Below are 13793 nucleotides of genomic sequence, written 5' to 3' on the forward strand. Positions count from 1 at the left end.
GAGGCAAAACCAAGGGCTGTGGAATCTGCCCAAGCACTTGTTTAGTCACTGGCAAAAGGCAGGGAGAGACTCCCATTAGCTTCAGGGAGTCCTGTGCCAGCCAAAGGTACAGGCAGCAGTCCCAGGGGGAATAGGCTCTTGTGGTTCCTCGCTTTCACTCCCCTCCCTGCTCCAGCACGTCCCCATCCCACAGCCCCTGAACAACCTTCCTTCCCCCCACAGCTTCATCCATCGCCATGACGAGGCCTTTTCAACAGAACCCTTGAAGAACACAGGACGAGGGCCACCCCTGGGCTTCTATCATGTCCAAAATGTGCGTACCCCTCTTCCAACACCCATTTGCCCCTGCAGCTTCTGGGGTCTCTGCAGGACCATTGGCCGGATCCTCTCCCAGGGAAGCAGCTTCCTCCTGACTTTCCCAGCCCCTCACAGCTACCCAGCTTAGCCAGCCTTAGCCATGGTGGACATGCAGGGGAAACACCAAAAGCCACTGTCGTCCACCTGGAAAGGCTGGGATTTCACAGCAGTGGTCTTGGTGGGAAGAGCATCCCTGAATAGGGGGAGGAGTGGGTGAGGGATGCAGGGGACTGGCAGTCTTACACCCTTCCACATCCCAGGTGCTGTTGCTGGCTCTATCCCCTTTCCCAGCTAAACTGCACTGTCAGTGGCTCAGCAGCTCTTTCTCTTCTAGATTGCTGTGGAGGTGACAAAATCTTTCATCGAATACATCAAGAGCCAGCCAATCGTGTTTGAGGTGTTTGGCCATTACCAGCAGCACCCCTTCCCGCCTCTCTGCAAGGACGTCCTGAGGTGGGCACATCTGGGCCACCCCCAGCTCCTGGCTCTGCCAGGAGCTTCTGGTGCGGTGGGCTGCCTGGGGACCCAGAGAAAGGGGGCAGGTGGTGGGGGGTGGCCCCAAGTCATAGGGGGGCCTGGCTGGGTTTGGGGGTCCCTGGGGATGCTGTAACCAAGCTGGTTCTGTCTGCAGCCCTCTGAGGCCATCCCGACGCCATTTCCCCCGTGTGATGCCACTCTCCAAACCAGGTAGGGAACCCGGCCTCCTATTCCTGTGCCCACCTGTAGTTCCCATGTTGGGTGGGTGTCCCCTTCTCCAGAGGGACCAGTTAGGACTCCAGGGAGACCACAAAATGTACTATGGGCCAGAGCACTTGAAAGCTCTAGACACCCATTTCCACAATACTCAACAGACGGGAAGTCCCCATCTCACCTCCTGCAGAACAGCAGGGAGGAGGTTCCTTGCTCTGTGTGTGCTCTGAGGTGCTCGCCTGCTCTGCCCTTTCCCTGCCAGCATATGCCTCACTCCAAGTGCCAGCAGCAGACTCACCTCTTACCTGTCTTTTCTGACCCACTGCAGTGCCTGCAACAAAGCTGAGCACCATGACTCGGCCCAGTGCTGGCCCCTGCCAGTGCAAGTATGACCTGATGGTCTTCTTTGAGATCTGTGAACTGGAGGCCAATGGCGAGTAAGTCCTGCTGGGAAAGGGAAGGGAGAGGGAGAGGGAGAGGGAGAGGGAGAGGGAGAGGGAGAGGGAGAGGGAGAGGGAGAGGGAGAGGGAGAGGGAGAGGGAGAGGGAGAGGGAGAGGGGAGGAAGGCAGCAGGGGATTTGCCCAGTGCTCAGCACCTCTGGGCAGGCTGGCAGGATTCTGTGTCATGCTGCAATCCTCTCTTCCAGCTACATCCCTGCTGTTGTGGACCACCGTGGAGGCATGCCATGCCATGGGACCTTCCTCCTTCATCAGGTACTCTCTGTCCAAGATGCTGTCCTAGCTCTGACTCCTCCTGGGACCTGTGTTAACTACTGTCCCTTCTCTCTGGCCTCGTGGGTCTCAGGGCATCCAGAGGAGAATCAGTGTCACCTTGGTGCATGAAACGGGCAGCCTCATCCGCTGGAAGGAAGTGCGGGAACTGGTTGTGGGTAAGCCAAGCCAGCCTCCTCCTCTCGGAGGGCTGTTTCTTGCCCACATTCCCATGTTCCCACATGGAGCTTTAAGCGTTGTCTCCCCTCCTGCCCTGCAATAGTAAAGCAGCAGCTGCCTGGCAGGTGACACTGGGACACCGTGTAGGCAGCCCCTGCCACCATATCCAGGAGCTGGACCAGGATCTCTGGTGCTGAATGGCCAGCAGTGGGCTGAATGGCCAGTGCTGGGCAACTGCTGCCTGTCAGGGGGCCTGCAGGCAGGCAGTCTGCCCCTGCCTTCATGGGTACCCTCACAGGGCCACTGCCTGTCACCTCAGAGGCAACTCTGTGCTGCTTTTGCAGGTCGAATCCGGAATACCCCAGAAGCAGATGAGTCACTCATCGACCCCAACATTCTGTCCCTGAACATCCTCTCCTCCGGGTACATCCACCCCTCCCAGGATGACCGGTGCGTGATGCTTTTTTTCTTGCCCTCCCCCTGCTGTGGTGTGGGATGGAGGGGGCGAATAGCAGCCCCTCTCTCCCTTGGAAGGCTCTTGGCCCTTCTGCTGCCTTGAGGCAGGGTTTTTCTGAAGCTGTGCAGGGTCTTGGGGTACAGGACTGCCAACCCCCTTCCTCCTCCTTCCCAAGGCCTTGCTGTGCTGGGGAGGGCACTATGGGGAATTTGTGTGTGGGTCCTGCTCTCTGGTGCTGGCTGTGACAGGCTGGCACAGGGAGGCAGTTGGTGCCAGTGCCTGGAGGATGTCCCAACTCCATGGCTAGAGGGGAGGGCTAGTTGCCCTGTGTCCCAGCAAAATTGCTGGAGAGGCCACTTGGAACCCATGGCAGATCCCAATCTGTGTGTGAGTAATGCAGGAAAGCCATTCCCACCCAGTGTGGGTGACTTCAGTGATGCTCATCCCGTCCTGCCTATCCCAGGGGGCTGTCACAGAACCACAGAATGGTTTGGGCTGAAAGGGAGATTAAAGATAATCTCATTCCAAACCCCCTGCTACAGGCAGGGACACCTTCCAGTAGACCAGGTTGCTTAAAGGTGTCCCCACTGTAGGTTTGGCAGGGTGTGAAAGAAGTGGGACTGGAAGATTTTTATCTCCAAGATCTCCCTGTGTGAGTCCTGCAGTGGCAGGGGGAGTCGTGGGCATGGAGGGCAGGGCTCTCCTCTGCACCAGGGCTACTGGTGGAACTTGGGGGACTGATGGGGGTCTCTGGCCAGAATGTGTGCATGCAGGCAGCTGCAACAAGACCAGGATGGTCGATGCCAGCACTGGGAGCAGCAGGACTGGTCCTTGGCTGGGTGCATTGTGGTCATTGGTGTAGGAACATGGTGGTGAGGACTGGGGACCACTTTTTCCATCATTTGCTTTGTGGTCACCACTGCCCCAAGGAGGCCTGTCCCAAGGTAGGGTGTTTTTGAGGGAATGATTGGGGTCTGGATAGGATTTGCTACCCTGAGCACTCTCAGGGCAGCTCCTGGACATGGCAGAGCAACCCGCTCAGAGTATCTGGGCAGCAGAGGCGAGTCCTGGGGTCAGCACGCGTGCAAGTGTCAGACCAGGAGACTTTTGTTACAGCCTTGGGGACAGAGAAAGAGTCCAGATGGGGATGTTCAGACAAGGAGGGCCCAGTCCATTGGAGTGGTGGTGGTCTTTTTGCTGGGAGCTGGGTGTCTGTGGCACCCGCAGGCTCTTGGGGCTGCTCAGCTGTTTGTCAGCTCCTGATCTGGGTGATTTCTGGTTGGTCCCAGATGCAGCCATATGGGATCTTCGGCATGCCTAAGGTAGCGTGGCAGGAGGGATGTGCCTCCTGCTCTGCCTTCTGCCCTGTGGGTCCTGCAGGACAAGGGGACATCGCTCAGGCTGGAGGGATATCTGGGGTGTGGAGACCAGGGACCTATTTGGGGGCACTGACTGGTGCACGTGTCATATCTGTTCCATATCTATTCCATGGAGCCTGCCCATGGTGAGGCAGGGGAGGAGGGGGTGGCCAGCTGCCTGCAGGGCACTAGCCGCAATGCCCCCCACTTCCACTCCACATGCAGATGTGCATGCTTCACCCTGCAGCTGTGAGGACAGGCAGAAGAAAGGCAGAGAGCAGAACCAGCGCCCACTTCACCCTCCTCCCAGCCGCTTGCGCTCCCCGCTTTGCTGCCTTGTGCCATGCAGCCTCCATTGCCTGGAGCAGCCCTGGCTTCCCCTCTGCAGCCTCCCCAGTGCCCCGGAGCCACTCAGGAGGAGGCTGGGAGAGTGGTTCAGCTCTCTCTTCAGCACGTGTCCATCCCTGCATCAAGCGCCCAGGGCGGAGGCGCAGGGGGCAGTGCCTGGTGTCCCCCCTCGCTTCCCTCAGCTGCTACTGCCCATCTAAGCCCACACTAACCATGTGATTGTTTTGTGTTTTCGCAGGCAGTTTCTTGATTCGGATATGCCTAGGTATTATTTGTTTCCATTGGTTTTTTTTCCACCCCTCCTTCTCTCCTTTCTTTCTTTCTACCCCCTTGCCTCGGCACGCTCACTCCCGCCAGAGGCAGCACTTGGACATCCGGCCCCTCATCCCTTCACATGCCCCATCCCTCCTCCCTCCTGCGTTGGCACCTCTTGCTCACTCGACCCCTTTTGCTGTTCGTTTGGGCCACGCTCTGGCTGGCTGCCGCTCCCCCTCGCACGCCTGCGTCTCCATTGCCTGATTTGGGTTTTATTCTTGCTTTTTGACTTTGCTACTCTCCCATCTTTTCTGGCATCTGGCACTGAGTGTGCCAGACCCTCCATTGTCTCCCACCCCACCCCAGCTCAGCCCCTGGTGCTGCTTGGAGTAGCTGCAGGGCTGGTGAGGACAGTGGAAGTTTTGCCCTCTCCTGGGCACCTGGTAACGATGGCAGGACTGCAGTTGGTGTGGCAGCGGCTGTCCACCCCGTGCACGGTTGTCCCGTGGGTGTAGGTGTGGCATACGGGCAGCGTGTGTCTGTATGCAGGTGTGACAGTGGGTGCACACATGCATACGTGGCACACATGCAGACTGTTGTACCCCTCTGTAAACGGGCAGTGGCTGTTTGGGGACTGCAGGCTTCAGCTGGAACCACTGGGTGAGCCTGGCATGTGTGTGACAGGTGCCAGATCTGTGGATGTCCCACCAGCCTCTGGATGGGAGCATTGTCGAGGCCCCAGGGAAGGGGCCCACCACTGTGCCCCATGGCAGAAGAAGAGGGGCATGTGTCTGGGAGACAAGGGATGGAGTGTCCTGAGTCCTGGCACATAACTTTGTGCCTGAAGGTTGTCTTCCCTACAGCAACTCAAAGCTGGTCCTGCTCAGAGATGTCTGAGGGCAGAGCTGTCCCTGCAGCAGCATTCTGTCCCCTCCCAGGGTGCAGGAAAGTGGATACAGCACTGATCCAGCCCCCCCACTGCAAGAGAGATGGGTTCACACTGGTGCTGCCCATGGTCTCGCAGCACAGTGATGCATTCCTTGTGGACCAGGGGATGGGCCAAGAAGTCACCTGCTGTGTGAGTGGTGGTGGGACATCTCATCCCCCCAGCTGGCACTGTCCCAGGGGACTGCGCTGGGTGGGAACTCCTTGCCCTGGGATGGCACAAGGGCAGAGTTAAGGGGATAAGGGAGCACATGTGCTTCCTTCCCAGCTGCTGGACCATGAGGAAGATGGGAGGCAGAGGGTTTTCACCCAGGCTGGTAAGCCTTTGTCTGCCTTCGCTGAGCTCCTTTTGGTTCCCATTTTGGGTTCAGCTAGGCTGGAGCTCCCTTAGCCAGTGGTGCTAATATGTGCGAGTCCCTTCAAGAGGGGCTCTTCTGACCTGTCATTTTTCTGTGTGTGTACATGTGTGTGTTTGTCCTTGGGTCACCTTCCACTTATAGCATTTCGCTGGGAAATGACACTAGGTATTTCACGCGCACCTGCTCGGTCTGGTCCCTCCTGCTTTTCTCTTTTTCCCCTTTGCCTCCTCCCTTTGCTTTTTGCTCTTTCTCCGCTCCCTTGAGGCTCCTCTTCTCCTCCTTCTCCTTGGGGAGTGCTCTTTTCTTAGGCAACCTGTGTCTGCAAAGCAATCCTTTGCCTTGGCTGTGTCTCATGCCGGGGGGGTTATGTATTTTATACACCTTTTGAAAGCGTCACTCTCCCTCTTCTTCCAACGTGGGAAATCGCAGTTGAGAACCTCTCCCTACTCCCGCTGGCTGCCCTGGCTCTTGTTAAAATTGCTCCTCAGCCACCTGGATGCTGCTTCAGGGATGTGCTGAAGTGTTTTCATTGAGATATGGCTGAACCACAGCTTCCTGAGGATGCTCAGGCAGGAGCCGGGGCCGCAGCAGCTCTGGGCGGTTTTGGGGAGTGGGTGTGCCATAAAGCCAAGGCTGACCCGGGAGGGAGCCCAGGAGTGGTGCAGGGGGTGAAACGGGGATCCCCCATGCTCTCTCACCAGAGCCGCCTCCTGCTTCCTCACCCTTGGTTGCTCAACCCAAGGAGAGCAGCTGCCACTCTTGATCTGGGTGAGCTGTGCCATCCTCTCTGGGATCCTGTAGGCCTGGGTGAGTGGGACCAGGTGTCCCCTGCTCCTTCTCCCAGCCTGGGAGCCGTGGAAAACACAGCAAAGGGGCCTGAGGCAGCAGAGTGGGAATGGGGCTGGCAATGAAGGTAGAGCAAGAGCCAGGGGAGACAGCCTGACAGGAGCCAGCCACCAAATCATGGTCCCCAGCTTCTCACTGGGGCCCAGGGCTGGCAGACAGGGGCAGCCCTGGGGAAGGGGACCTGGCTGGTGGGGGGGCTGTGCTCCCAGAGGTGGGCTGGCAGCACACCCCCAGTGCTGAGCATCATCCCTCCTTTCCCTTCTGGCCATCATCACCCAAATGGCAACAGCCACTCCTGGCAGGGACTGGGAGGTGCTGTGCCCCAGGCTGGATGGTGGGGACTGGCCCCGGTGCACTGGGGGTGGCAACCCCCACTCTGAACACAGGGGTGGGGCATGAACCCTCCTTCGCCCTCCTTTGCCTTCCTAGCCTGCTCTGCCTTGCCTGCACCCCATCTGAGCCCCCCACTCCTCCCGCGGACCCTCCTCCCCAAAACCCTGGTCCATTGGCCATTTCAAGGGTGCCGTGTCCTCCTCCCACCATGCCTTGTGCCCTTTGCCTTGAGCCTGTGTCCTCTGGAGTGGCTGTCCCCATCTGTCCCCACTGCGCATGCATGTCTGTGTGTCCTTGCAGGCCTGCTGCAGCGCTGTGGGGGGGACAATGGCACCTCCTTGCTCGCCTGCCAGGGGTTCCAGGGAGGTTGTTTTACTGGCCCTGCTGGTTTTTTTGGCAGGACTTTCTACCAGTTTGAGGCGGCGTGGGATAGCTCCATGCACAACTCACTGCTGCTCAACCGTGTTACCCCTTACCGGGAGAAGATCTACATCACCCTGTCAGCTTACATCGAGGCAAGGACCTTGGCTGGGGTCACTATACATCAACAAAGTCTGGTATTTCCCCAGCTGTTGAGGTGCAGCCAGCGTGAGCCCTTCCTTAGCTAGTGCTTATGGGGTGCAGGGTTCAACTTGGTGCTTGGGGGGCCATGTGGGACCCTGGGACTGGAACCTGCTGGGCACAGGGGTGGGAGAGACCTGCTGGGCTGCCACTCTGCAGCACCCCTGATGCCTCCCTCTGCCCTACTGCAGATGGAGAACTGCACTCAGCCTGCCGTCATCACCAAAGACTTCTGCATGGTTTTCTACTCCCGGGATGCCAAGCTTCCTGCCTCACGCTCCATCCGCAATCTTTTTGGCAGCGGCAGCCTGCGGGCTTCTGAGAGGTACCAGGATGCTCCTGTTGGGGAGAGGAGAACCATCACCTAGGGACTGGGGCTTTTCCAGGGCATCCCAGCAGCCTGGGTGAAAAAACTGGGGTGTGGGAATGGGGCAAAGACAATAATGCCTCATCTCTCTTTGCTCACAGCAACCGTGTGACAGGAGTCTATGAGCTCAGCCTCTGCCGTGTGGCTGATGCCGGCAGCCCAGGTGGGTGCCATGCCTCTGCCCGGGTATTCATCTGGGGCAGGGAGGCACAGCCGAGGCTTTGGGTCAGGGGCTGTGTGTCTGTCCCCCCAGTTGTGTGTCTGTGCCCACAGGCATGCAGAGAAGGCGCCGGCGTGTGCTGGACACCTCTGTAGCCTATGTCCGGGGAGAGGAGAACCTGGCTGGCTGGCGGCCCCGCAGTGACAGCCTCATCCTTGACCATCAGTGGGAGCTGGAGAAACTGAGCCTCCTGCAAGAAGTGAGTCTGGGCTAGAAATGGGCTGAAATAATGCAATTCACAGCTCTGCAGGTGCTGGGGAAATTCCCCACCCTGCATGTCACAGCTGTCCTGGTTGTGGGAGGAGGCAGGAATGGGGCTGTACTGCCAATACTCCTGTGCATCGCTGCTAGCCAGGTCCCAGCAGATCCAAAGCTAATGAGTAAATGGAGTTAAGGGGGCCAGGGGATGGGGGAAAGGGCCATCCCTGAGCCTGGGTGCCTGTGCCCAGGTGGAGAAGACCAGACACTACCTGTTACTGCGTGAGAAGCTGGAGACGACCCAGCGCCTGGGCATGGAGACCCTGTCGCCTTGCTCCAGTGAGGATTCTGAGTCCCGAAGCACCTCCTGCATCTCCTCCCCACTCTCTGCCGACGGGGCACCTGAAGGCCGCACCTCTCCCCCTGAGACCCCCAGCGAGAGGCAGAAGGAGCTGGCTGTGAAGGTAGCATCCTGCAGCATCCCCAGCTTGCGGGGATGAAGCCAGGAAGTGGCTTCCACAGGGTGGCTAGGGGTTGTGGCACAAGAAAGCCCAAGAAGAGTGGGAGGTGGAATGTGCCTCATGCCCCACTGTCCCCCTCCTCTCTCTGCAGTGCTTGCGCCTGCTCACGCACACCTTCAACAGGGAGTACAGCCACAGCCACGTCTGCATTAGCGCCAGTGAGAGCAAGGTACTACTGCTGCCCCAGGCTCTGCTGGGCTGGTGGGGCCAAGGAGGGATGTGTGGCTGGCAAGGGAATGGCTGGGTGGAGGCCAGATGGGCACTATGGCACAAGTCATGCCTCCTCTGGGGTGTCTGCTCCCTCTGCTTGCTCAGGTTTTTCCCAGAACTGGTGGCTCTCAGGACTGTGACAGGAGAGGACCCTGCCAGCCCAGGGTCTTGCCTCTCCCTGTATGAGCAGGAGCCTGGTCCTTTGCATGTGCCTGGCTTTGTGCAGAAACTCTAGTCCTCACCTCCATTCCTTCACAGCTGTCTGAAATGTCCGTGACTTTGATGAGAGACCCCTCCATGCCAGCTCTTGGGGTCACCACTCTCACCCCCTCCTCGACCTGCCCATCACTGGTGGAAGGATGTTACAATGCCATGGAGGTCAGGTAAGAAGCTGGCTGGGAGGTTCTGGTGACATATCCCAAGCAGAGCAGCTGTATCACCGGTACATGATCCTTGTCTGTGGATGTTCCCTAGCCATCACTCTTCCTACATTCCATCCTCTCCTCCTTCCCCAGACCTCCCCAGGTCTCCTCCAGGGCAGAGAGCCCTGACCTGGAGCCTGTGGTAGAAGGAGAGCAGAAGAAGTCCCCAGCCCGCCGGCCTGAGGAGGAGAAGGAGCCCCAGCGTTTGCTGGTGCCCGACATCCAGGAGATTCGAGTCAGGTAGAAGCAACTGGGGCAGCCAGCGAGGGGAGCACCTATGGGCAGGGCTTCCATCCCCTACCATTGCCACCTCCTCATGGTCTGTATCCCACCCCTTACCTTGGTCCCTTCTGCAGTCCCATCGTCTCCAAAAAGGGCTACCTGCACTTCCTGGAGCCTCATACCAACGGATGGGTGAAACGCTTCGTGGTGGTCCGGCGTCCATATGTCTACATCTACAACTCGGACAAGGATGCGGTCGAGAGGGCCATACTCAACCTCTCCAAGGCCCAGGTGGAGTACAGTGAGGACCAGCAGGCCATGCTCAAGGTAGGGCACTGGGAGCCAGCCCCACTCCACACACCCCCACTGAGTGAAGGACTAAGCTCTGGCTCTCCCCTCGCAGACCCCGAACACATTTGCGGTGTGCACAGAGCACCGGGGCATCCTGCTGCAGGCAAGCAGTGACAAAGACATGCACGACTGGCTCTACGCTTTCAACCCTCTCCTGGCTGGATCCATAAGGTACCAGGGGCAGCTGGGGGAAGGGGGATGCAGAGAAGCCATTGCTGGGGGGGCTGCAGGATCCCAGTGCTTTCCCTGCTGCAGCCCCCAGCCAGGTGTGGGGAGCATCTCCTGTGCAGAGCTGTGCCTGGACAGGCTCTCAGCTGGCAAAACTTGGACCACACTAATTTTGAATTCAGCTCATCCACATTTAAATGCTTCAGTCTACGGCCAGATTCCAGGTGGTAGAGAGGCGTTGTTGTGCTGAGCTCAAAGCAATATCCATGCCTGGTGGCAGGGACACTGGCCTGTCACTGTTCTTGAGACCATCTCACTGAGTTTTTGAGAATGTTAAGGAAACGTCCGTGTCTGACCATCCGGGAGCCACTCTGGAAGTCACACATGCACCACCTGAGCTGGGACTGAGGCCCCTTCACAGCAGGTGGTTCCAGTGAGCCGACAGGGGCCTTGCTTGATTTCCTACACTCACCACACTCACACAGTCAGACGAGGTTTCCTAACTGGCTCAGTCACGGGTTTCCCATAGCAGAGTCTCAGATGTCTCTATCCTCAAAAAAAAATCAGTCGCGGTGCAGTAACAAAATAACAGCTGCAGCTGGGTGCCTCGGAGAAGGGGCCCCGAACAAAGGAAGCCCTGGGCTTTTATACCCTCGTAGTCTAAGGGCACCGAGGTCTGGGTTCCTCTGGATTCCTCGGCTCCTGCTGTGTCTCCTGCTGTTCCTCACCTGGCTGTCCCGCAGGTCCCTGTGTCCTTTGTTATGCAAACGATCGGCAGTTCACGGACTCTTGCCTCAGGCTCCCACCCCTGCAGCTCAAATTGCAGCTGCACACCAAGCTACCTGCACTGAATGTATTCATTCCTCAACAAGACCATCTCATGGAGTTCTTGAGATCGTCTCAAATGGCAGGACTAGGGGAATAGGAGTAAATGCACAGAAATGTGTGTGTTCTGGCTAAAGAGACTTTAATTCTATATCCCTCCAGCTGTCTGGATTCAAGTATCAGCGTGGAGGTAGGACATTGGACCTGGGAGTTCAAACCTCTCATTGTCCACATCTCTTAACACTTTTTGTCCCTTGTTTTCCAAACCAGATCCAAGCTGTCCAGAAGGAGAACAGCCCAGATGAGAATCTAACCTGAAAAACACCCTCCACCTCATCCGTCTGCCAACAGGATCAAGATAGCTGATTCTGTCTGAAGACTCCCCATGTTAATATCTGATCTTTCACACCATCTGCTGCCCCAGCTCTCTGCTCCATGGAAGGATCTGTCTTGATTCACAGCTTCACAGGGGAATCTCACTTCTCTTTGTAGCTGCAAAAGCCTGGACCCGCCTGGGCAGGATTCCTTGTGCACGTGCCATCTTCTGCCTGTCCCCCCATGGGTGACCTTCATATCACACCATCTAATGCTCAAAAAAAGGTCCCTATCAGAGGGGAGGGAGTGAGAAGGGTGGTTTTGGCTAAAAGCTGGTCTTGGATCTAGAGAGATGGGAATGCAGTAAAGCTCAGAGCTGGGAGAGCAGGAGGAATTGCCCTCAGGCGAAGGGAAAGTGGTGATTTAGATGTGGGGTTTCCCTAATTTACTGATGTTTCTGCAAGAGACAGCAGAGTAAGATCAGGTGTCAGTACTTTAAGATTATATTTATAAAGTATTTATTTCTATTTACATCACAAAAATCCCCTAAGTTGAGTCCTGGCCCCCAGCCAATGCCTCCCCCAGGCAGGGGAGAGCCTTGGTGTTGGGCTGGGGTTCCAGAGATGCCTTCCCTGGGACATCACTGGCTTGTGCCTGGCAGCAGCGCAGCTCTCACCTCACTCTCTGCCCTTCCCCAAACATTTGCTTTGCCTTCCCCTACAGCTTACACTACTTTTCCCCTGAGCGGTGGCCAGACAGCCCACCATGTCTTCCCAAAGAAGGCAATTCCTACCTGTCCCATCTACCTCTGGAAGGGAAGAGCCCACAGTCTCAGCTGGCCAGGGCACTCCATGTCCCTGCAGATGGGTGACTGCACTTTGGAGCTTGGTCCTACTGGAGGGAAAAGGAAAGCTCTGGGGATGGCTCTGTCTGTCACCCTGTGCTGGGCTACCCTTTCCAACCAAAAGCGCGCGGGCCACCTCCACTGTCCCGGCCTGAGGCCCCCAGGTGTCTCATCCAAAGGGATTTCCCACTCTTAGGGCAGGATGCCAAGGATTCCAACCCTGCAGGGAGTGTGGAGGTTCAGGTGGAATGGGAAAATTCCCTAGAGGCCACGACTAGGAACGACCATCCCATCCTACAGGATTCTTCTTGCCCTCTTCCAAAAGGGCTTGCACATCCCTTCTCCCAGCAGGATGACAGACTCAAAGCAGATCAAAGGGTGTCAGGGTGGGGATGGGGCTTCTTTTTTCTGTTATAGCTGGTGTTCTCTCACTCTTCCTCTGCTGCAGAAGCAAGCACCCACCTCCCCCCACCCTGCCTCCATCAGCATGTTAATCTGGGGGCTTCCCACATCGGAGGTGTTTTTGCTGAAAAGACCTTCTCCTCCAGCCATCACTGCTTCCCACCTCCTCCAGCAGCAGCTCTCTCTCTTCTCCCATCTCTCACCCATGGTTAGATGTTTTTGTTCAGGGCTTCCCAAGTGGCCAGCAGCATCTGGCACAGCTCTGCGTTGGAAGCTGAGCATCTTCCTCCGTGCATCTCCCAGGCACCCCCCAGCTCTGCTGTCTCTTGTCCAGCACGGCTGCGCCTTGGCTCTGCTGCACCTCCCTGCACTGTCTGTGGGGTGTGTGTGTGTGTGTGTGTGTGTGTGTGTGTGTGGGACGTGGTGCTGTCTTCTCGTTATACTTGTATTGTGGGGGGCACGGATAGGTAGGGACATGGCAGATGAGTAGAGGCTTGCACTGGCCCCCTTGCTGCATATCAGGCACCCTTTAGCTTGGGTTTCAGGTCACAGAAAGAGTTTGGGGATTCTTCTTGAGCACATGCCGGTTCTGCCTGGCCTCACCACAGCTCCTTGGGCATCTCACTCCATTACTACAGCCCAAAGCTGCAGTGGGGCTGCTCCTCTCAGCCCAGCTCCCCTGCCCAGGACAAGCTCCCCAACAAACTGGGCTATTTTCCTCTCTGTGATCCTTTTTAGACCTGGAGGCAGACTTGTGCCCTTTCTGGATGAGAGGTGCCAGCCTGGAGGCAGAGAGAGGCTGAGCTGGGGCAATGCAGGGGCCCAGGCTGCAACATCCTGGCTCCCATGGTCTTGGCAAGGACTAGTTGGTACCATCCTAAATTTCAACGTAAGGGGCTAAGGGTGGAGAAACAGGGGGTACCTGAGGGGAGGCTCTTCCAGAATGGAGGAAGCTTCTGGCAGAGACGGGACCGGTGTCTGTCAGGGACCAGACACAGGTTCACTGGCCAGGGCTGTGTGGTGCTTCCCTGTGCCACAGACAAGACGCAGCCCGCTGAACGGCATCCTCCAGCCAAAGCCGAGCCATGCCTGAGGCCAGCAAACCTGCAGAGCAGACGGCTCGGCTGGAGGTCGGGGCCGAGGGAGACAGAGCTGCCCACTGGATGTGGCACACGGGCCATCCTTGCCATCTTACCAGCAGCGCTCCGGCCGGCACCGCGCTCCTCGTCATGGCCCTGGCACCCATTCCCTCGGCAAGGAATGCAAACCGGAGGTTTAAGCACGACTATAAGCCCAACCGGAAGGGAAATTCCACAGGGCAGCGGGTG

General features: G+C 57.6%; 1 protein-coding gene across 1 annotated transcript in view; it reads left to right on the forward strand.

The window, feature by feature from the left end:
• Positions 1-11718, forward strand: part of KIF1A (kinesin family member 1A) — a 39383-nt gene extending 27665 nt beyond the window's left edge. Inside the window, exons 30-48 of the mRNA XM_069024384.1 lie at positions 223-313; positions 692-810; positions 989-1044; positions 1376-1484; positions 1695-1761; positions 1853-1937; positions 2283-2388; positions 4340-4366; positions 7240-7354; positions 7592-7725; positions 7869-7930; positions 8041-8186; positions 8437-8649; positions 8798-8875; positions 9175-9299; positions 9432-9578; positions 9695-9887; positions 9964-10082; positions 11175-11718. Of these exons, the coding sequence (XP_068880485.1) occupies positions 223-313; positions 692-810; positions 989-1044; positions 1376-1484; positions 1695-1761; positions 1853-1937; positions 2283-2388; positions 4340-4366; positions 7240-7354; positions 7592-7725; positions 7869-7930; positions 8041-8186; positions 8437-8649; positions 8798-8875; positions 9175-9299; positions 9432-9578; positions 9695-9887; positions 9964-10082; positions 11175-11217 (2035 nt within the window). The 3' untranslated portion in view covers positions 11218-11718. The remainder of the gene's footprint in view (positions 1-222; positions 314-691; positions 811-988; positions 1045-1375; positions 1485-1694; positions 1762-1852; positions 1938-2282; positions 2389-4339; positions 4367-7239; positions 7355-7591; positions 7726-7868; positions 7931-8040; positions 8187-8436; positions 8650-8797; positions 8876-9174; positions 9300-9431; positions 9579-9694; positions 9888-9963; positions 10083-11174) is intronic.
• Positions 11719-13793: the final 2075 nt, after the last annotated feature.

This window comes from Aphelocoma coerulescens, chromosome 9, assembly GCF_041296385.1.
Source record: "Aphelocoma coerulescens isolate FSJ_1873_10779 chromosome 9, UR_Acoe_1.0, whole genome shotgun sequence".
Taxonomy (NCBI): domain Eukaryota; kingdom Metazoa; phylum Chordata; class Aves; order Passeriformes; family Corvidae; genus Aphelocoma; species Aphelocoma coerulescens.